The 20,630-nt window shown below is 49.7% G+C and overlaps 1 protein-coding gene across 1 annotated transcript; it reads right to left on the reverse strand.

The window, feature by feature from the left end:
- Positions 1–146: 146 nt before the first annotated feature.
- EIF4EBP1 (eukaryotic translation initiation factor 4E binding protein 1) lies at positions 147–20,427 on the reverse strand. The gene is made up of 3 exons (XM_032413791.1): positions 20,235–20,427; positions 2,667–2,846; positions 147–662 (listed from the first exon to the last, which is right to left on the reverse strand). The coding sequence occupies exons 1-3, from the start codon at positions 20,377–20,379 to the stop codon at positions 631–633; spliced, it is 357 nt and encodes a 118-aa protein (XP_032269682.1). The 5' UTR covers positions 20,380–20,427; the 3' UTR covers positions 147–630.
- Between the last annotated feature and the right edge of the window lie 203 nt (positions 20,428–20,630).

Consider the following 20,630-nt stretch of genomic DNA (forward strand, 5'->3'; position numbering starts at 1 on the left):
CATTTACTGGTATGCGTTTTACTTCTCTGAGCCAGTCTTCTGACCTGTACAATGAGGGTAACAGTCTACTTACCTTCTAGGTTCAGTGTGAGAATCAAATGAGATAACGTATAGGAAAGTATTTAGAAGTACAAATAGTAGTTGGTGTTAGTTATCCATATGGAGTTGAAAAGAGCTCAGACAGGGGCCAACTTTTGGCCCTAGGGCAAAGGTGGCTTTTATTTCCTCTCTTGGGGAAGGAGGGGGAGGGGAGTTTTCCCACGCACACCACGCACTAAGGAAGGGGTGGGTGCGCCCCCAGAGGATGGGGCTGGAAGAGCTGGATAATCACTCAGAAGGGCTCCACCACGTCCAATCCTGGCCCTGGGTTGCAGGGTGTGCTCACGAGAGTCACTCCCGTTAGGGTGGCAGCTTCTGCATGAATGGAGGCACATGGAGGTATCCGCTGGTGTTCACGAAGAGGAAGGGGGAGAAGGTGCCCTGAGTGAGGGAGCGGAGGGCCGGGATGGCTGACCCCATGCTCAACGCCTGCCCAGGATTATGACTCGCAAAAGGCCTGACTGGTGTGACTCTTCTCCCGAGAAGGGCCAGGGGGGCCCAGAGGCACTGCTCGATTCAATGGCTGGTCCTTTAAATGTCCATCTCAAACTGTGACTCTTCACCTGGGGAGAGAAAGGACAGACGGCCAGGTAAGCAACGGGTGAATGGTAGGGCTCACATTTTAGAGGCCAGGGAGAGACGTTAATTTTCATTTTGTTGTTCCTACAAGAGTAGGGGCCAAGGAGAATGGAGGGAGGGCAGGACTCCACTAGGAATTCCTGGAAACAGGCCTGAAGGTCCAGCTGTGCTCTCTTCCCCAATCCTAAAGGAAGAGCAGAGACTGGGTCTCCCCACAGGAGAAGTGACAGTCTTGAATTTTTTATAATTTTTATTGTTTTTAACAAGAGTGAATGGTTACTTGGCTTTGATATAAATACAACCTCACAGAAGAATGTTCCTTAAACATAAACCTTTTTTGAGCATGTGTCCCACCTTGGTTTAGAAGATGGTAATACAACCTACTAGGCGTATGTCCAACTGCCCACAGAATAGCCTGACTCTGTGGTAAAGGAGTTATTTTGGTAATTCAGCTACTCACTGCCCTCACCCTCACTCTTTCCAACTCACGCTGCAGGAGGTTGTTTTCTTTAATGGAGCTGCCTCATTCATGATCTCCTGGGTAAGGCTGCTTTGAGGTTCTATATCCCGAGATGCCCACCCCAGCCCCCACGGGGAAAATGACCACGTCTTCTGGTTATATTTACACAAATACATGGTCCGAGGCTAGGAGCTTTGGCTAATATCCTATTAAGCAAAATGAAAAGTTATGTCCATCCCTCACCATCACAACGGAACTCTTGGGCCATTATTGTGGGTTCAGGGTTGGTCAGCCTGGGGCATCTCTGGGCCAACCCTGCATTTGCTATGGGTGAGCACAGCTCCAGAAACTGGGAGGACTTTGGCACAGCCGTCAGGTAGTGACGGTTCCACAATGTCAGGTGTGACTACCTCCATCCTCGACTTCTAGTCTTTGGTTTGAGGCAAAGAGGTGGGTGGGAAGCACCATGGAACTGACCACATGAATCTATCCATCCTTCTCTGCATCCTTTAACGAAAGGCAGGTGACCACACTGCCTGGAGCTGTCCTTCACACTGCTCCATGTGTGCCCAAGTACACCTCCCCGCCGCCCTCCTTCCCACTGTTCTCCAAGTCTGCAGTGCAAGGCAAGGGCTGCCGGTCAGGGGCTGTGGGGTTCCCAGCGTAATTATGAATCATGTCCTACAGACCCTGGGTAGATAGACTCTGCTGCTGTCAGCAGGGCCAGCCCAGCCTGAGGTCCCAGCTGCTTCCTCTCTGGCCTTGGTCCACTGCCTTCCGGGTGAAGGGTCAGCGGGTTCCAATCTGACTCAGGTTGTCTGCAAGTGCTTACACTTCATCCTCCCACAGCAAGAGAGCTGAGATGCTCTGGCGAGCTAGTCATGACGCCGCACAGAGTGCATTCACACCCACAACCTCCACCGGGGTGGTCGCTCTGATTTAGGGGAAAAGTGGGGTGAGATACCAGGAAGGACCCAGCCGCCCCATGTCAAACCAATGCATGCAGAAACACCTGGTTGCATTGTTTCTGTCTTCATCAAGAATCCACTAGTGGATCCACTAGTGGGTCAATATCCTGGGTGCCTTTCTCATCCTGTAGACCTGTAATTCCCTAGAGGGCAAGTTTACTGTATCTTTGATAAGTCATGTCCTGCACATGCACATCATGGGTGTGTCCCAAGTGTGGCAGACACGAGGAAATGCTTCAGGGACAATAATACCAAGGGTCATGCTTATGAAAGTTGCTGTGTGGAGTCCTCCTCACTTCAAACAAGCTCCCCATGAATTACATTACCTGATGGGGCCAAATCACCTCTCCTGGAGTTCTTGGACTCCTTTCATGGGGAAAGTTGGTACCGTTGAACGTTCTACCTACCCCCCCAGCCCCATGTGTCTGGTCTCTGAGCTGCTCCACAGAAGGGGGGCAGTGACCATCATTCCCTTCGCTCAAATTTCCTCTTTGAAGGGGCTCCACCGGCTGCATATGTTCCTTTCCTGAGGAAGAGCCTGGCCAAGCCCTGTTACTCACCACCGGCCGGCTTATCTTCTGGGCTGTTGCGCAGGTGGTTCTGGCTGGGCTCTGTGGGGGGCTCCTCACTGGTGGGGCTGGTGACTCCGGGAATGGTGGGCAGGTCCCGTGGAGGTGTTTTGGTCACAGGTGAGTTCCGACATTCCATCAAGAACTTCCGGTCATAGATGATCCTGGTACCTGGAGGGGGGGACAGGGACATTGAAAAAGCCATTTCAAACCTCCTGCCTGCTTATTTTCCACTTCTTTGAGGCATGGCTGTAGCAGAGGCAGCAGGTTTTTCTGCAGAAGCTGGACCAAGGAGGACTGAGGCCGGGGTGCCTGGCGGGCTCAGTCGGCAGAGCATGTGACTCTTGATCTTGGGGTCATGAATTTGAGCCCCACCTTGGGGTTAGAGTTTACTTAAGAAAAAAAATGCAAAAAAAAAGGGGGGGGGAGGAGCAAGGCAGACTCAGGACAATCATACCCAATACTACAGAAGGTATATGTTTTTTATTTATTTAAGAGAGAGAGAGAGTGAGCACTAGCGGGGGGGAGGGGCAGAGGGAAAGGGAGAAGCAGACTTCCCGCTGAGCAGGGAGCCTGATGAAGTGGGGCTCGATCCCAGGACCCTGAGATCATGACCTGAGCTGATGGCAGACGCTTAACTGACTGAGCCACCCAGGCGCCCCAACAAGGTACATTTTTATTCATTTTTCAATTCAGTCCTTACAGTACCCTCATAGGATATCCAGAATCTATAACTCCATTTTACAGATGAGCAAAGGGAAAATTGAGTGATTCCCCCAAACTAGTAAAAAATGAGAACTCTTCCCACCTGGGCTTTGTGGACAGGAGTGACGCATGGGGTCCTGCTAAGCCCGTCTCCCCTGTGACACCCGCTCTGATGTGTCACCGCACTCAGGGCTTGCACATCGTCTATGTTCTATCCACTCCCTCTTTGCTCTCCTTTCCCAAGCTTCACCCCAGGGTGAGGACCAAGTCTCCTGCAGTTATTCACTATCCTTAAACCACACCCAGGACCCACCTTGTGAGGGCGGTTGCCTGAGTGATACCTTAAAAAGGAACATCTTCTACAGTCAGGACCAAGGATTCTTGTGCCCCAGCTGATTTCATCAAAGAACAGTGACTAGTGAGAGGTGATTCATGTTGGGTCCTTGTTTACTCAGGATGACCTCTAAGCACCAGGATGGTAGTAGTAACATCTTCAACACCTCCCTCACACTTCTGATTCTTCCTTTTCAACAAAGAGCAGGCCTCAGGCTCAAAGCCTTCCGCAGGCAGTGGAATCCAGCTAGAATTTAAAACTGTCTTGGTGTCATTATATTTCTTTTTATAGTTACCTTCTATTTATGGTAAGTGAATCTGGTTTTCCATATATAGTCATGATATCAAGTTTCCTTTTAATATATGATAGGATATCACTGAACATGATAACAGTATATATGTTATAAATAATACATATAATAAGATAACAAAAACTAAGTTAAAAAGGTAAAGGATATAAAGACAAATACTAAATATATATACAAACAGAAGACAAGGTACAGTACAAACTGCAGATGGAATATGAGTGCCGGAGTTTAGAAGCGATGATTTTAAGACTTCAGGAATGTCCTTATCAATAAACCTGGAGTATTTTCCCCACTGAAGGGCTACAATGAGTGACATTCTAACAGTGGGGATCCATGTCTCAATGTTGAGCACCAGCCTGTGAGCGGCCCCAGGAGAGGAACCCATTTGCACCCTTGAGCTCTGAGTCTGAGTGCATGGGTTTGGGGGTCCTTTTGCCGAGGGCTGGAATATGAGCAGCAGAAAAATGGTAAGGAGATACCAAAAGATGCACTTTCCCTCCTTTCATGTCCCCGTCTGACTGTGGCCCTAACTAGGCAGTTACCCCGTCTCACGCTCCTTGCCTGAGAGGCAGGAATGCTGCAGCCTTGTCATCACCACCCTGTGGGTGGGCCACAGTCCACAGCTCACATTTCCTAGTGGGAGGGTGTAAAGCAAAGCACACAGAACCCAGGCTGCCTTGGAGGCTCTGCTACCAACCGGCTGTGTGACCTTGTGCACAAGGCCCTCTGCTCCTCCCCCCTCTGGGCCTCAGTTTCTTCATCTGTAACATGAAGGGCTGAGTGCTTATGAGCCCAGGAGGCTACAAATGGAGAACAACAGTGCCTTCTCCTTGAGGGTAAATGCCCTGGCTTCAGAGATGGACCACTCTTTGTTTCTTGATCCTCAAGTCTCGGCAAGAATCTGCCCTGTCCTTGCCTCCCTCCAGCTTTGCTTTTTTTGTTGCTTTGTCCACCAAAGAATAGGGAACTGACCCCATCAGAGTGGAACCTAAGAGTTGGAGATTCAGTGGTCTCAAAAAACAACTGGGAAAGTCGGTTAAGTGTCTTTTTTTTTTAAGATTTATTTATTCATTTGAGATAGAGAGAGAGCGCATGCACACATGTGCATGCAAGGGGACAGGCAGAGGGAAAGAATCCTCAAGCAGATTCCCCGCCAAGCACAGAGCCTGACTTGGGGCTCGATCCCACGCCCTGAGATCATGACCTGAGCCAAAACCAAGAGTCAGACACTTGACGAACGGAGCTACCCAGGCGCCCCTAAGCATCCGATTCTTGGTTTCGGTTCAGGTCATGATCTCAGGGTTGTGAGCTCAAGCCCCACATCGGGCTCTGACCTGGGAATGGAGCCTACTTAAGATTTTCTCTCTCCCTCTCTCTCTGCCCCTCCCCCACTTCTCTTCCTCTCTTAAAAAAAAAAAAAAAGAAAAAGAAAGAAAGAACCAGGGGGTCAGCAGCTTCTGGAGAAGCTCTTTAAAGTCATGGGCCTCCAGAGATTTTTTTTACATTGTGGTAAAATACAAATAACATAAAATTTACCATCATAACCACTCCTAAGTGTACAGTTGAGTACATTCACAGGGTTGTGCAACCAATCTCCAAAACGCTTTCATCTTGTAAAACTGAAACTCTATACCCAGGAAATAGCAACTCCTATTTCCCTTCCCCCTAACCCTTGGAAACCACGATTCTATTTTCAGTCTCTATGAATTGGGCGGCTCTAGGAACCTCATATAAGTGGAATCATACAGTATTTGTCTTTCTGTCACTGGCTTATTTCACTTAGCATAATGTCCACATGTGGATGATGTGTCAGAACTTCCTTACTTTTTAAGGCTGACTAATACTCCACTGCATGGATATACCACATTTTGTTTATCCACAGACATCTAGCTTCCTTCCACCTTTTGGCTATTGTGAATAAATACTGCTGTGAACATGCATGTGCAAATTGCTCTTCAAGACCCTGCTTTCAATTCTTAGGGGGAGTATACTGGGAAGTGGCACCAGGCGATTTTTAAATCCTTAATTATACTTAAAAGAGAAAAAGAGCCTCTGTGCCTTTTGTCCTACACCTAGGGCAGTTGTTTAAGAGTAAGAATCCTCATTTGAGCTAATAAAACCCAGAAACTAAATGCCAGCAGAGGCAGCGCCCAAGACACCCACCATCAGAGTATTTTAGCTGGGGAGGGAGCCTGCAAGGGGGGTGGGATGGTGGTGTTCAGAAAGTCAGCTGACAAAGGCGCCAAGCCTCGGAAGGGACCCCAAGCCCCCTCTGACTCACCTGGGGTCAGTGAGGAATATGAGATGGCAACCAAGGTAGTGGAAATGTTTCCTACGGAAGCAGCTTTAGCTTTTCAACCCTCAATTCTTCCATCCCTTCATGGGATGCACCACCACACAGCTTCAGCCAACAGTGATCTTCTGGAAATTCCCTCTGTCTCCCACAGATGAGACAAACAACAAAACACACAGTCTCATATTGTCAAAAATAGGCACCCTTGGCTGAAATGCAGTCTACCAGAGCTGGGGACTTGGCCTGCATACAAGAACAGGAAGTGGAAACCGGGGTGGGGGGGGTGCCAAGGTCCCTGTAAGACGCCGAGCAGCAATAGCTGGAGGGTGTTGGTCAGGTGTGGGCTCTGGGGTATGTGGGTATCACCCCTGGCAGTTTCCACATAATACTCTATAGCTGAGGGCCTACTCTCTCTTTCTATATTAGGGAAAATGACGCAACTCTGTTAGGCTTCTACAACCAAGAGCATGAAGAGCTTCTGAGGCTCTAGGTGGCTTCAAGATGGCAAAGCCAAGACATTTTTTTCCCTGCTTCTTCTCTCAAAAATCATGCAAACACCAAGAAACAAAGAAACAGAAGCACATACTCAAGTTGGAAGCAAGTGGGGCTCACATTGGTACCCCAAATCACAATATATGAATACAGAAAGTGAATGGAGGAATAGTTCTAACAGAGAGGATGAGGGTAGCATCTAAATGCAGGGAGGTAGGGGTGGATGTTACAATAGGAAGTGGGGTTTTGGAGGAACCCAGGAAGGTTCAGGAATTAGAGGCATAATGGAAAATGGGAATGGGGCTAACAATAAGGAGAGATGCCCTATGCCCCTCACTCCATGAGGGAGGGGAAGACAGGGAAATTAAGTTCAAGTTGACCTCCCGAATGGTGAGCCTCAAACGCCTAGCCCTTCTCGGCTTCAGAATAAAGAGCAAAGATAAAGACCGACTGATATTGATTTTGGGAAGGGGGTTCTGGATGAAAAACAGCAGCTAGCCACCAGATTGAGCCCACCAGCCTCCACACCTCGCAAAGGGCCTCTAGTCAGCTCTGCAGTACTCACTCTTAAATATAACCAGCCGGATGCCTCCACACATTTCTGAGAAAAACTTACAACATCTATGGAGAGATCCAAACAAACCAACAGAAGGAAATAGTAAAGGGACTCAGTACTGTTTTTTAAACTTTTAAACTTTTTGAAGACTTTAAAGAACAGAAAGGAAAAAAGGTAACAGGCAAAAAAAAAAAAAAAAAAAATTAGAAATCTAGTATCAGATAATAGAAAGTCAAGAAAGAGAGAAAGGAGAAACTGCTAGAAGGAATTTACTGAAAAATACAAAAAAAAAGAAAAATTTACGGAATTGAAAGAGAACAGTCTTGAAATGCCCTTTGAGTGTCCTCCTGTGTAATGAATTAAAAAAACCAACATAACATTCATTGTTAAATTTCACAATCGTTTGGATAAAAAGATCCTAAAATCTTCCAGAAAGGGAAAAATACAACAGGTGCACACAAGGATTGGGAATAAGAATGGAATAAACGTTTTCTTTCTTTTTTTTTTTTTAAGGTTTTATTTATTTATTTGACAGAGACAAAGTGAGAGAGGGAACACAAGCAGTGGGAGTGGGAGAGGGAGAAGCAGGCTTCCCACAGAGGAGGGAGCCCGATGCGGGGCTCGATCCCAGGATCCTGGGATCATGACCTGAGCCGAAGGCAGACGCTTAACGACTGAGCCACCCAGGCGCCCTGGCATAAACGTTTTCAATGGCAATGCTGGAAGTCTGAAGATGGTAGGTCAATGCCTTCGTAATCCTGAGGGAGAATCCATTTTGGCCTGGTTTTACACCGTCAAATACCAATCAAGTAAAAGTAGACTAGAGGCATTTTCAGAACACTACAGGAGGAATATCCTACCAAAATTAGACCAAGAGGAAGGGCTTCAGGGAATCTCCTATCAGCGGCTACACGGTACGTCCAGAGCCTGTCAGTTCCGGACAGTTCTGGACAGAGGGAAAAAAAAATGGACTGATAAATCCAGAAGTCAGATTTTGTGTGTAAAACTGTATTTTGTTTAGTATTTTAGAGGTGCTGGAGTGTGTGGAAGACTTATTTGAATGAAAACTAAGCACATTTTTTTAAAGTAATCTCTATACCCAATGTGGGGCTCAAACTCACAACCGAAATCAAGAGTTGCATGGTCTATGGACTGAGCCAGCCAGGCGCCCTAAAACTAACTACATTTTAAAGATTTACTTATTTGAGAGAGAGAGAGAAAGAGAGAGAGAGCACACGTGCAAACACACACGCGCGCGCGAGTGCTCATGCGAATGGTTGGGGGCGCAGAGGGAGAGAATCTTTAAGCAGACTCTCCCGCTGAGTGCAACGCCTGAGACTGGCTCAGTCCCAAGACCCATGAGATAATGACCTGAGCCGAAACCAAGAGCTGAAACCCAAAACTAACCACATTTTTAAAAAAGATTTTATTTATTTGACAGAGAGAGAGACAGCCAGAGATGGAACACAAGCAGGGGGAGTGGGAGAGGGAGAAGCAGGCCCCCCGCTGAGCAGAGCACCCGATGCGGGACTCGATCCCAGGACCCTGGGATCACGGCCCGAGTCGAAGGCAGACGCCCAACGACTGAGCCACCCATGTGGCCCTATTAACTATTTTTTAAAAAGTTGTATAATGGAGCACCTGGGTGGCTCAGTTGGTTAAGCGTCCAACTCTTGGTTTCGGCTCAGGTCATGATTTCATGGTCCTGGGATCGAGCCCTGGGTCAGGCTCCCTGCTCAGCTGGGAACCTGCTTCTCCCTCTGCCTTTGCCCCTCTCCCCCACTTGTTGTGCTCTCTCTTAAATAAATAAAATCTTTAAAAAAAAAAAAAGTTAGGGATGCCTGGGTGGCTCAGTTGGTTAAAGGTCTGCCTTCAGCTCAGGTCATGATCCCAGGACCCTGGGATTGAGTCCCACACTGGGCTCCCTGCTCAGCGGGAAGCCTGCTTCTCCCTCTGCCTGCAGTTTCTCCTGCTTGTGCTCTCTCTCTCTTACAAATAAATAAAATCTTAAAGAAAACAGATTGTTAAAAAAAAAAAGGTTGTACAATAATTACCTGGCTCATCAAGGGTCATAGTAATAAAAATAATGCATATTTTTAAAAAATTTGTGATATAGGGGCGCCTGGGTGGCTCAGTCATTAGGCATCTGCCTTCGGCTCAGGTCATGATCCCGGGGTCCTGGGATCAACCCCCACATCGGGCTCTCTCTTCCACGGGAAGCCTGCTTCTCCCTCTCCCACTCCCCTGCTTGTGTTCCCTCTCTGGCTATGTCTCTCTCTGTCAAATAAATAAATAAAATCTTAAAAAAAAAATTGTGATATAGCTATATTGGGGAATGGGAAGAGAAGGGTGTACAAATAATAATAAGTCCTCATCTAACAGTGAGTCCAGAAAAAGAAATATGGGGGTAAATCCCCAAAAAAAGAGCTGGAAAATGTTAGTTGCTTCTAAAGGTGGGGCGGGGGATGGAGAGGCAAGAGGTTACTGCTTTGTTAGGAGTCTTTTAGTAATCTTGAGATTTAACTATTTACGTATATAAACAACTTACGTATGACTTTGACATACTTTTATTATGGAAAAAAATCAAGCTCATACAGGGTGCCTGGGTGGCTCAGTTGGTTAAACGACTGCCTTTGGCTCAGGTCATGATCCTGGAGTCCCAGGATCCAGTCCTGCATAAGGCTCCCTGCTCAGCTCGGAGTCTGCTTCTCCCTCTGCCCCTCCCGCCCTCATGCCCTCTCTCTCTCTCTCTCTCTCTCTCTCTCTCAAATAAATAAATAAAATCTTTAAAAGAAAAAATCAAGCCCATACTAAAGAAGACAGAATAACACACACACACACACATGTATGTAAAACTCTGATTTTTTTTTTAATATTACATGACAGGTTAAATTATGGATCAGACCTACAATTCGATGCTGTACGGTTACTATTTGGAACAAGTGTACATTGTCCATGACATATCATGTGAAACAGAGTCACAGAATTGTATGTATTTTATGTCTGGTGACCTCTGGGGGAGTGAGATAATCCAGGCAAAGTGAACATCTTTTACACTGAGCATATTTTGTTTTTTAATACAAAACCTCTGATACATAGGGCATTAAGCAAACAAATAAATAAGGATATAGGGTCAGAATCTCCTTTTCTAGTAAGTCAAGTTAAATGGCCTTGGCTGGAACTAGGTAGACTCCCCCTACTCTCCCTAGAAAGCCTCGGGGGCTCTCTGCTGGACAGGGTAAGTGGAACGCTGAGCCTGCCCCTCCAGCACCTCTCTGGGCTGTTGCGTGCTAGGCCCTGTCCATGTCAGACTTTAACTCCCAACTTCATAGGGTTATGGGGTGGATTAGAACAGTGGCTGGCACAAGATAAGACCTACACAAACAAATCCTAGCTTTTACGACTGGCATGGCTTCATGACATATTTTAGGGACCAATTATATGGTCAGAGCTAGGACAAATCAGAGGGGAGGGACGCAACCCTGAAAAGGGATTGGGGGGAGGGGGGAGGGTAAGGCACCCTCTATCCTTTCTTTGGCCCACAGAAACGGGCTTCAAGAATCAACATGAGCTTTGGCGTGTTTGGTAAGCCAGTGTCATTCAGGACTTTAAAAACTTTAGATGTGCACCAAATACAACAATGGCATTTTTTCTCAAGGCATGCTTGTGGTGATGACAGTTTGCTTGAACGTACAATGAATGCAGACCTCCCGGGGCGCCTGGGTGGCTCAGCTGGTTAAGCGTCTGGGTCGGGTCGTGATCCCGGGGTCCTGGGATCGAGCCCCCCAGTCGGGCTCCCTGCTTGGCAGGGAGTTTGCTTGTCCCTCTCCCTCTGCCCCTCCCCGCTTGTGCTCTCTCTCTCTCTCAAATAAATAAAATCTTAAAAAAAAAAAAAAAGAATGCAGACATTCCCCTTGGGTCTGTTTTCCTCACCTATAAACAAAGGCAGTGTACTAGGCTCAAACTATTTTTAAAGCACCAACCATGTGCCAGGCTTTATAGGTAATCTTTAGGGTCTGTTTCAGCTCTGACTCGCTACCATTTATTTTGGGGATCTTGTTATTGGCGGGTGGTCTGTGTGGTGCAAATAGCACAGTGCTTGGAGGCACAAGTTCTGGGCTCAAACCTGGGTGTGGTGTGCCAGGCCCTCAACCCCGAATGGCAGCTGAACTCCTCAGCTCTTACGAGGAGGGTACTAGGGCGCCTGGGTGGCTCAGTCGGTTAAGCGTCTGCCTTTGGCTCAGGTCATGATCCCAGCGTCCTGGGGTCGAGTCCCGCATCAGGCTCCCTGCTCTGCGGGGAGCCTGCTTCTCCCTCTCCTCCCCACCTGTGCTCTCTCTCACTATTTCTGTCTCGCTCTCTCTCAAAAAAAAAAAATCTATAAAAAAAAAAAAAAAAAAGAAAGAAAAGAGGAGGGTACTAACTCACCTCACAGGAGTACTGTGAAGATGAAATCATGATCTGTCTGTGGGCCAGACGCTGTGCTTATAGCCTGATATGCCAGGTCTCCGTGCTCCCATTCCCCTACTCCCCACAAGGGAGATACAGTATCCTCAACTCAGACACAGGAAACTGAGGCTCAGAAAGGCTGCCCCCAGGGGCAGACCTAGCCTGTATTGCCTCTAATCCTCAACACCAACCTCTGTTTAAAACTAGCCAAGCTGCCATGGCTCAGGGTTCTTCTGACTTTTACCTATTCTTCTGAGTATTTGGCCAGAACAGGATGTTCCCTGAGAGAGGACTGTCCTGAACTCTTCTCCACCTTCCCACAGTACCCACACTCGGGCTCAAAACGGGGCTGGCCATGACTCCTGTAAATTGACCCCTGTGCCTCCCCTGGCGGAAACATTCTTCCCCTGAGCGGGGGGGACGTGAGGCCTAGCAAGAGTACAAGAACAGAATTCCTAGAACTGCTGTTCCCATTCCAGGGAAAGGGAGAGTGTTTCACAACACACTCGGGGGGAGGCTCAAATGCCTATGCTCAGATGCAAGCCGGCAGCCTGTGAACTAAATACTCCGGATCATTTTACATTCAGCTCTTGCCCTCAGCTCTGTGTCATCGTGGAGGCAAACCCACAGGGGCTACCAGGGGTCTCCCTCCCTGCCCACCACACACCAGGCAGTCTGTTTAGCAAGCTGAGCCACCTTCTCAGGGAGAAAATCTTGGGTAGAGAACCAGAGCGTGCTCGGTCTGAGATTTTTCTTCACTTCCGAACCTATCTGCAAAGAGAACCAAGATCTGGATGTTTCTCAGGGGCCAGAAATGTTACAAAGCTCCTTAAATACCAAATGAGGGCAATCAATGAGTGATGAAGGGCCCTCTCACCTGTGAGGCCCTGACATGTGAGGGAATAGTCCACTTTATCTGAAAATAATTTAGCAGAGATAAGGCTTTTGCAGAAACATACAGAACAAAATAGCTGAAGCAATTATTCTAAGGGCTGGCCAAGCTCCTTCTCCTTCCCTCACTTGCCCCCAAACACTTCAAAATGCACCTGTGCAGAACAGGCTAAGGCTACCCCTGGAATTCATTACCAACAGGGAGTGCCCATCTGAAATGCCTCGTTACATAGCAACAAAAGCTGTGGTTGGAAAAGGGAGGGGCCCTGTTTTCTGCGTGAATTGCCTCCACACCACATCCAAATTCATTTGCTGAAGCTCCAACCTCCAGTACCTCGATGAAACTGTATTTGAAGATAAGGTCTTTAAAGAGGTCATTAAGTTAAAATGAGGCTGTTAGGGTGGGGCCCTGATCCGATATACAGGTGTCCTAAGTAGGGGGGGTGGGGCGCCTGGGTGGCTCGGTCAGGTGTCCAACTCTGGGTTTCGGCTCAGGTCATGATCTCGAGGTTGTGGGACTGAGCTTCCCCTGCCCCGCCCCTCAGCTCCGTGCTCAGTGGGGAGTCTGCGCGTGCATGCTCTCTCTCTCTCTCAAATAAATAAATAAATAAAATCTTTAAAAAAAAGAAAAAGGACAGAGAGGGAGATACCACAGATACCAGTAAAGAAGCAGCACGAGGACAGCCGTCTGCAAGCCAATGGGAAGGGCCCAAGAGAAACCAACCCCGATGGCGCTTTGCTCTTGGACTTCCAGCCCCAGAACCGTGAGAAAATACATTTCCGTTGTGGAAGCCCCCCAGACTGTGGTATTTTGTTACGGCAGCCCGAGCAAATTAATAGAGGCTTGCTTTCCCCTTGTATTCCAAAGGGCAGGAGACAGAAATCAGCGTACACATACTCTCTTTACGGCAGGAGACCTGGGATGTGTCACCAGGAAACCAAAGCGAGTTCTGGACCCACCTGCACCTCCTGGCATTCTCACTCCTACACATTTTGGACCGCTGGCTCAGAACTTGACTCCATGTTCCTGCCAGCACGCCAGAAAATCAAGGATGTTCAAATCGGAGTGCTGGGCAGGGGCAGGTGGGCAGGGCAAGCGTGGGCTCCCCTGAAGGGCATTCCCAAAGCCTGGGTGCTTGAGGAGGACAAAGGAGGCAGGCTAGCTAGCAGGTAGCAAGGGAAGCATGACACAAACGGAAGGTATTGCCCGGGGGCCTGCTATCATGACCACCTGTATAGTTTGCTTTGGGGAGCTGAGTCGGGCCTTGAAAACGGGGCACAGGATCTATGACTCAGCGTTTTCAGGAAGGTGTCCTCAGTTCTTTCTTTCTTTCTTTATTTGTCAGAGAGAGAGACAGCGAGAGAGGGAACACAAGCAGGGGGAGTGGCAGAGGGAGAAGCAGGCTTCCCGCTGAGCAAGGAGCCCAATGCGGGCTCGATCCCAGGACCCTGGGATCATGACCTGAGCCGAAGGCAGACGCTTAACCGACTGAGCCACCCAGGCGCCCCAGGTGTCCTCAGTTCTACCCAACAGGCAATTCACAGGCTTGTGATTCTGGTCTGCTTCTATGCCCGGCCTTGGCTCTGCCTGGCCGCACAGCAGGATGGGCGGCTAAGTTCCCTCAAAGGACCACACTTTGAGGCTTGGCCTTTGTGGGAGACCGCCTGAAAATGTGGCCCCGTAACTCTTCCCATCCCTGCCCTAGAGAAGGCTTCTCTCATTCCAAAGCAATCATCTCCCCCCTCTTGGAATCTGGGCTAGCCCTGTGGCTTGCTCTGACCAATAGAATACTGCATATGTGATGTGATGTGACTTCTGAGCCTAGGTCTTAAGGGGCCTTGAAAACTGTCATGTAAATAAGCTCAGGTTAGACTCCTGAATGGCAGAGGACCAAGACCACAGAGAACTCCCAGCCTTTCAGGTGTCCCTAGCAATGCCCCAGACATGTGGGTAAGGCCATCTTGGACCTTCAAGCCCAGGACAATCGAGCTGCCAACTGTATGTAGCCAGATGAGTAATCAAAGAATGCCCAACCAGCCCAAAGAATGGAGAGAAATAACAAGTCATTGTTGCTGAAGTTACTAAGTTTTGTGACACTCCAGGCTCTCTCGGCAAACTTTCAGGGGTACCGACACTGGATTACAAGACACCCTGTGCTCCCCGTGTCCCTGATCGTCCAAATGTCACGGGCAGATGTGCCTTACTCTTGCCTAGTCAGTGATGCTGGGTGCAAACAAGTAAACAAGGGGCACCCATCCCAGTGTCTGAGGCCCTGGCCCCACTACTGACATGTTCCGTATAAAGGCCACTTCCTTCTACTTTCTGCTCAATAACTGAAACAGTAGTATTAGAAATACTGTTATCTATAATACTGGGATAAGTGAGAAAGTTCAGGGAAAGTTAGTTCTGTCCCTGGGACATTCCAAGGTAAACGATTTTATATACCCTGCAACTGAAAGGGCAGAAAAGAAAAATTTGAATGTTATCATTAAGCCAGCTCAGACCCAGGCCTGGTGGTAAAGGAGCCAGGTTACCCTGAGAATACTGTCATTCTAGGAGTCTTTTCAACTCTTCATTTTCTTTTTTTTTTAAGATTTTATTTCTTTATTTGACAGAGAGAGAGCATAGCAGGGGGAGTGGCAGGCAGAGAGAGAGAGAGAAGCAGGCTCCCTGCAGAGCAAGGGAAGCCCGATGTGGGACTCGATCCCAGGACCCCAGGATCATGACCTGAGCCGAAGGCAGTCACTTAACCAACTGAGCCACCCAGGCGCCCCCCCCTTTTTTTAAGATTTTATTTATTTGACACAGAGAGAGCGAGAGAGAGAGCACACAAGCAGGTGGAGCGGGAGAGGGAGAGGGAGAAGCAGACACCCAGCTGAGCGGGGAGCCCCATGTGAGCTCAATCCCAGGACCCTGGGATCATGACCCGAACTGAAGGCAGACGCTTAACCGACTGAGCCACCCAGACGCCCCAACTCTTCACTTTCTGAACACCTGACTCAGCACTCAAAAGCCAAGATAGGAAGATGAGTAACACTGCTGGGAAAGAACTTCCCTTCTACTCTAGGGAACAAACATGTAAACAAATACACGTGACTCATTTGTCATGAATCATCACGGAGGAAGAGCATGGGCGTGGCTCTGAGACCTGAAAGTGACGGGTTTTCTGTTTGTTTGTTTGAACATGTAAAATCTAGGTGTACAAATGAACATTCTTCGTTAAAAACCTTCCCCCTGGGGGGCGCCTGGGTGGCTCAGTCGTTAAGCGTCTGCCTTCGGCTCAGGTCATGATCCCAGGATCCTGGGATCGAGTCCCACATCGGGCTCCCTGCTCCGCGGGAAGCCTGCTTCTCCCTCTCCCACTCCCCCTGCTTGTGTTCCCTCTCTCGCTGTGTTTCTCTCTGTCAAATAAATAAATAAAATCTTAAAAAACAAAACAAACAACCTTCCCCCTTGGAAGCAATCCTCTTTTCCATACTGCTGTCCCATGTCATTCCTCCTCTGCAAGGATATCAAATAAAGACCCATCCGAGAAAATGCCTCACTGCTTTATACCAACAGACAGACATGGTACCACCCTGCCTGTCCTTTTACCAAATTTGGTAATGAAGGACTTTTTTGCTCTTTCACAAAAAATTACAGTAAGTTAAAAAATCAAACTCCTCTTTCAAATCAGGCCCTGCCTACCTCTGAGGATATTGAAGACAACAACAACAAAATGTAAGCCTCGGAAGGCAATTAAATCTCACAGGTAGGGGCGCCTGGGTGGCTCAGTCGTTAAGTGTCTGCCTTTGGCTCAGATCATGATCCCGGGGTCCTGGGATCGAGCCCCGCATCGGGCTCCCTGCTCAGCAGGTAGCCTGCTTCTCCCTCTCACACTCCCCCCGCCTGTGTTCCTTCTTTTGCTGTCTCTGTCAAATAAATAAAATCTTAAAAAAAACAAAACTCACAGCTATGTGTGCATTGTTAGCAAGTAAGGCCTAGCAGGCTGACGACTTGGAGCAGGCGACTCTCACGTGAGAATCATACAAGTTCTACTGGTTATGGAGGGTGGGGGGTGTCTGCCTAATCGCTTCATTCTATGGCTACAACTTTGATGCTTCTAATTCTGTTTCAGGTGTGTCTCCATCTTCCTAAGTAGCGAGCCAAGCCCTTGAGGTCAGACTGTCTTCCGGTTCTGGATGCGGTGAATGCCTTAGAACCAGAGAGAGTTTGGGGTGCTCTATATCAGGCCCCTCCATCAAAGTCTTTAATGAGGGACAGTGTGGAATGTTCTAAATGCTTTAAAAGGAAGCTCAGAACAGTGTGAGAAGAGAGCCCCTTACATTTCTCTCACTGCCTTAATGTCCAAGTTCTCTTAACCTGTCCTTAATAATGAGACCCCGGGCAATCAGAAGACATCATCTTCCCCTGTGTGACTGAGGCCTCGCGACACTGGCTGTGCTCTAGCTTCAGTGCCCAGCCCACTTCCTCCTCTTCCCAGCACTGTCTGTTCCATAGCCAAAGACTTGGGAGCTGCTCCAAGATAAGCTTCATGGCCTCAGACTTTCTTTATCTAAACCAGGGTGCCAGTAACATCTGTAGCCCTACCTGCTTACCTCTGATTAACCTTATCCAGGTACTGGGTTTGGGTATGATTACCAGCCAAGCAACCCTGGGAGCTTGGGGGTCAAGCATCCAACATGGGACGGGGAACATGAAGGTTGATGGTGGGGGTGGAAGGAGAATTTCTGGCCCATTCTAAGGTTCTGCTGGTGTGTGGTGTCACTGGTCACTTTGAAGCCTCCACAGGCTCAAATATTCATACACAACACTCCTTTTAACAAATTTCTCTGAAGTTCTCCAGACTTCTAACCAGACCAGTGATTTAGCTTGTGAAAGGTTAATGACCACGGAAAGTAAACTGGCGTCTTAGGAATGGAGATGGCTCAGATCAGCTGCTGTTCCTGTTCCTCTGGGGACAAACACAGCAGTTCCATTCCCAGCATGAGTGACCTGCGGACACTGTGGGAGCTCCTGACACCTGCAAATAAGCTAGTGCGGGCACCTGCACAGACTCCCTCCAGACCCTGGTTTGAAGGCTGATGCCAAATCCAACCTCAAGAGAAGTTTACCTGGTTAGAAGCATCACTTTTTGCCAGACTCCAGAGGTGTGAAAAGGTGAGGGAAGTCACATTCCACTAATTTCTGAGCACTCAGTGTCGTACTTAGATCAATCACTGGGAGCTGGTTAGAAATGTAGACTCTCAGGCCCAAACCCAGAACCTACAGAATCAGAGTCTGCGGGGCGCCTGGGTGGTTCAGTCGTTAAGCGTCTGCCTTCGGCTCAGGTCATGATCCCAGGGTCCTGGGATCGAGCCCCGCATCGGGCTCCCTGCTCCGCGGGAAGCCTGCTTCTCCCTCTCCCACTCCCCCTGCTTGTGTTCCCTCTCTCGCTGTGTCTCTCTCTGTTAAATAAATAAATAAATAAAATCTTAAAAAAAAAAAAAAGAATCAGAGTCTGCATTTAAGTGAGGTCCCCAGGTAATTCATATGTACATTAAGGAATGAGAAACAGCACTCTAGACCGGAGCAAAAGGGTGCCAGAAATGACCTTTCCTTAGGTTAAGCCTCTGCCTTGGCAAAGAGGTAGGATGAGGTTGGGCTTTGGAGGAAGACTCCAAGCCCTGGCTAACTGAGGCAGACCAGACTCGCTGACGTTAGCAGAAGCAAGGTGTGATTTTCCAGCTTATGGACTGTGAGCTGTGCCTGTCGCGCTGGACACTCCAGACAAGAAAGCTGGCTTTAGGCTCCTGGCATGGCTAGCTTTCTTCCAGTTGGCCTCAGAAATAAAGTTACACTCTGGTCCAGGTGTCCCTTTCCCTCTCTCCCAACTAAAGACCTTCAAAGGCAGGGAGATTTGTTCTGGTTTACCAAAAAACAAAACAAAACAAAACCAAAAACCCACTTCCCAGTCCATGGTGAGAAGTGGATCAGAGTTCCCTACAAACAGTAACCCTGGCCATGGCTTCCAATCTGACCTGTCCCCATCCAGCAGCAAAGGGTGCAAAAAAGAGCACCTGAGCCTTCAGACCTGCCTCAGTGCCCAACCTAAAAATGATCAAGTAGAGATTCACACCCTTACTTGAAGGAACCCCAAAATTGTCAGGAAAAATTCTGGTAGACACAGCATGACACAGAGAAAGCCCACCAAATGGACTACAAAGACCTATGTAGCAGGAAAAGAGAATTTGAGTCAAGGGTGGCGGAAGGCTCACTGAGAACTTTTCCTTTGATTATTTTTAATCGAAGAGAGATTTCCCCCCTCAGAACGATTTCTTGTTCAATCTGAGAAAACCGTGTGACGTTGGACAAGGGACATGTGTTTTCAAGTTTGGAGCCCCGATGAAACAAGTACATCCATGATCCTTAACAGTTCTAACCGCGTATGCTTTGGATCAAACGGCTCAGACTTCGGATCTGGCAGTGTTTGCCGGTGGTGGGGCCGCTGCCTGAGAACATAAGCATGTGGCCCCTGACGCTGGCAAGGGACCAGGCTGCCGCTCTGCCCGCCACCACGGGCACCCCTGCCTCTCAATGGAGCGCCACTATCTGCCCCGTTTGGGCCGGAGCGGTGGAGGAGAGTGGAGGGGAGGGGAGAAGGGCAAAGCGGGGTGAGGGCAGCGCGAGGATGGTAGGGAAGTGGTGAGCCACGAGGATTTCATCATGCAAACGGGCGCGCAGGTTTCATCAGCGCCTGTGCGGCGGGGCTCCCGGGCTGGGAGGGAATGCCTGGCTCCCGAGGGCAGCCCAAGGCTGGCCCCCACCCGTGCCAGCTCAGCTTCCTCTTCCTCATACACTCTCAGGGAGGTCACACGGTTCCCCCTCCCCCCAGGACAGAAGAACGTGTTTTTCTGCACAGCCCTGCCCGCGGCGCCAGGTCCCTCTGCGGAGATCCCACAAGCGTAAACGGGCAACCTGCCACAGGTGCAGGTGACGCGCTGCTGGAGCAGGCGAGCGCCCTCAGCCCAAATCCTCGGTCAGAGGGTGCTGGCCCAATGCAAAACTGGGGGTACGTCGGGAAGGAAAAAGGATTCTGCAAGAGTCGTCTACCCCAACAGAGAACGCCCATCCCACCCCTAAAAAACCCAGGCCTGGCCTCTCCTAGCTCCCAGGCCACACTGACCCCACGCTATTCTGCCTCAGAACGCCCCCACATCCACAAGGGGCAGCACACCTCGGTATGTGGTCGTTCTGGAAGCGTGCGTATCTGTTTGGGTAGGGGTACTCGGCTGTCTCTCCCAGGAGGAGGAAACTAATGGAGCAGTTTGCAGCCCGGGCTCGGGAGCACGCATCCAGAGGGCAGGCAGTGGGAAGCGGCCATCTGTTGGCTGCCGGGGGCCACCTCCGTGACCGTCGCTGCCTCCTTGATGCCTTTATTCCAGTCACCGCGCCCCTCAGCCCGGTCGCCCAGTCCAACAGGCGGCTCCCGACCCCTCCCGCTCTGCCCAGTCAGTCCTCCGCACCGCCCGCACCCGGAGCCCGCCCCTACCTCCCGGGGTGGTGCTGAAGAGCGTGCCGCCGGGGGTGGTGCTGTAGTCCCCAGGCGGCAGCTGCACGCCGTCGCCGAGGATCACCCGGCGAGTGGCGGGGATAGCCCGGCTTGGGGTCTGGCTGCAGCTGCTACCCCCGGACATGGTCTCCCGCGCGCCGCGCCTGCAGCCGGAGCGTGGCCCTTCGGCCGCCCCGGCCCCTCCCACTTCGCCTCGCCCCGCCCACCCCTTCCGCCTCTGCGCCTCGGCGCCCCCTGGGATTTGTAGTTGCCGCCGCGCAGCTGCCGCACCCGCCTCCGCGCGGCTGCCCGTACGTGCGTTCCTCCGCAGCTCAGGGCGGAGGCGCCCTCCCGACCGCCTCCTGCGCGCGGGTGCGGGCACCGCCCCGCTTGGGC

The sequence above is a fragment of the Phoca vitulina genome, unplaced genomic scaffold, assembly GCF_004348235.1.
Source record: "Phoca vitulina isolate PV1807 unplaced genomic scaffold, GSC_HSeal_1.0 scaffold15, whole genome shotgun sequence".
Classification (NCBI taxonomy): Eukaryota; Metazoa; Chordata; class Mammalia; order Carnivora; family Phocidae; genus Phoca; species Phoca vitulina.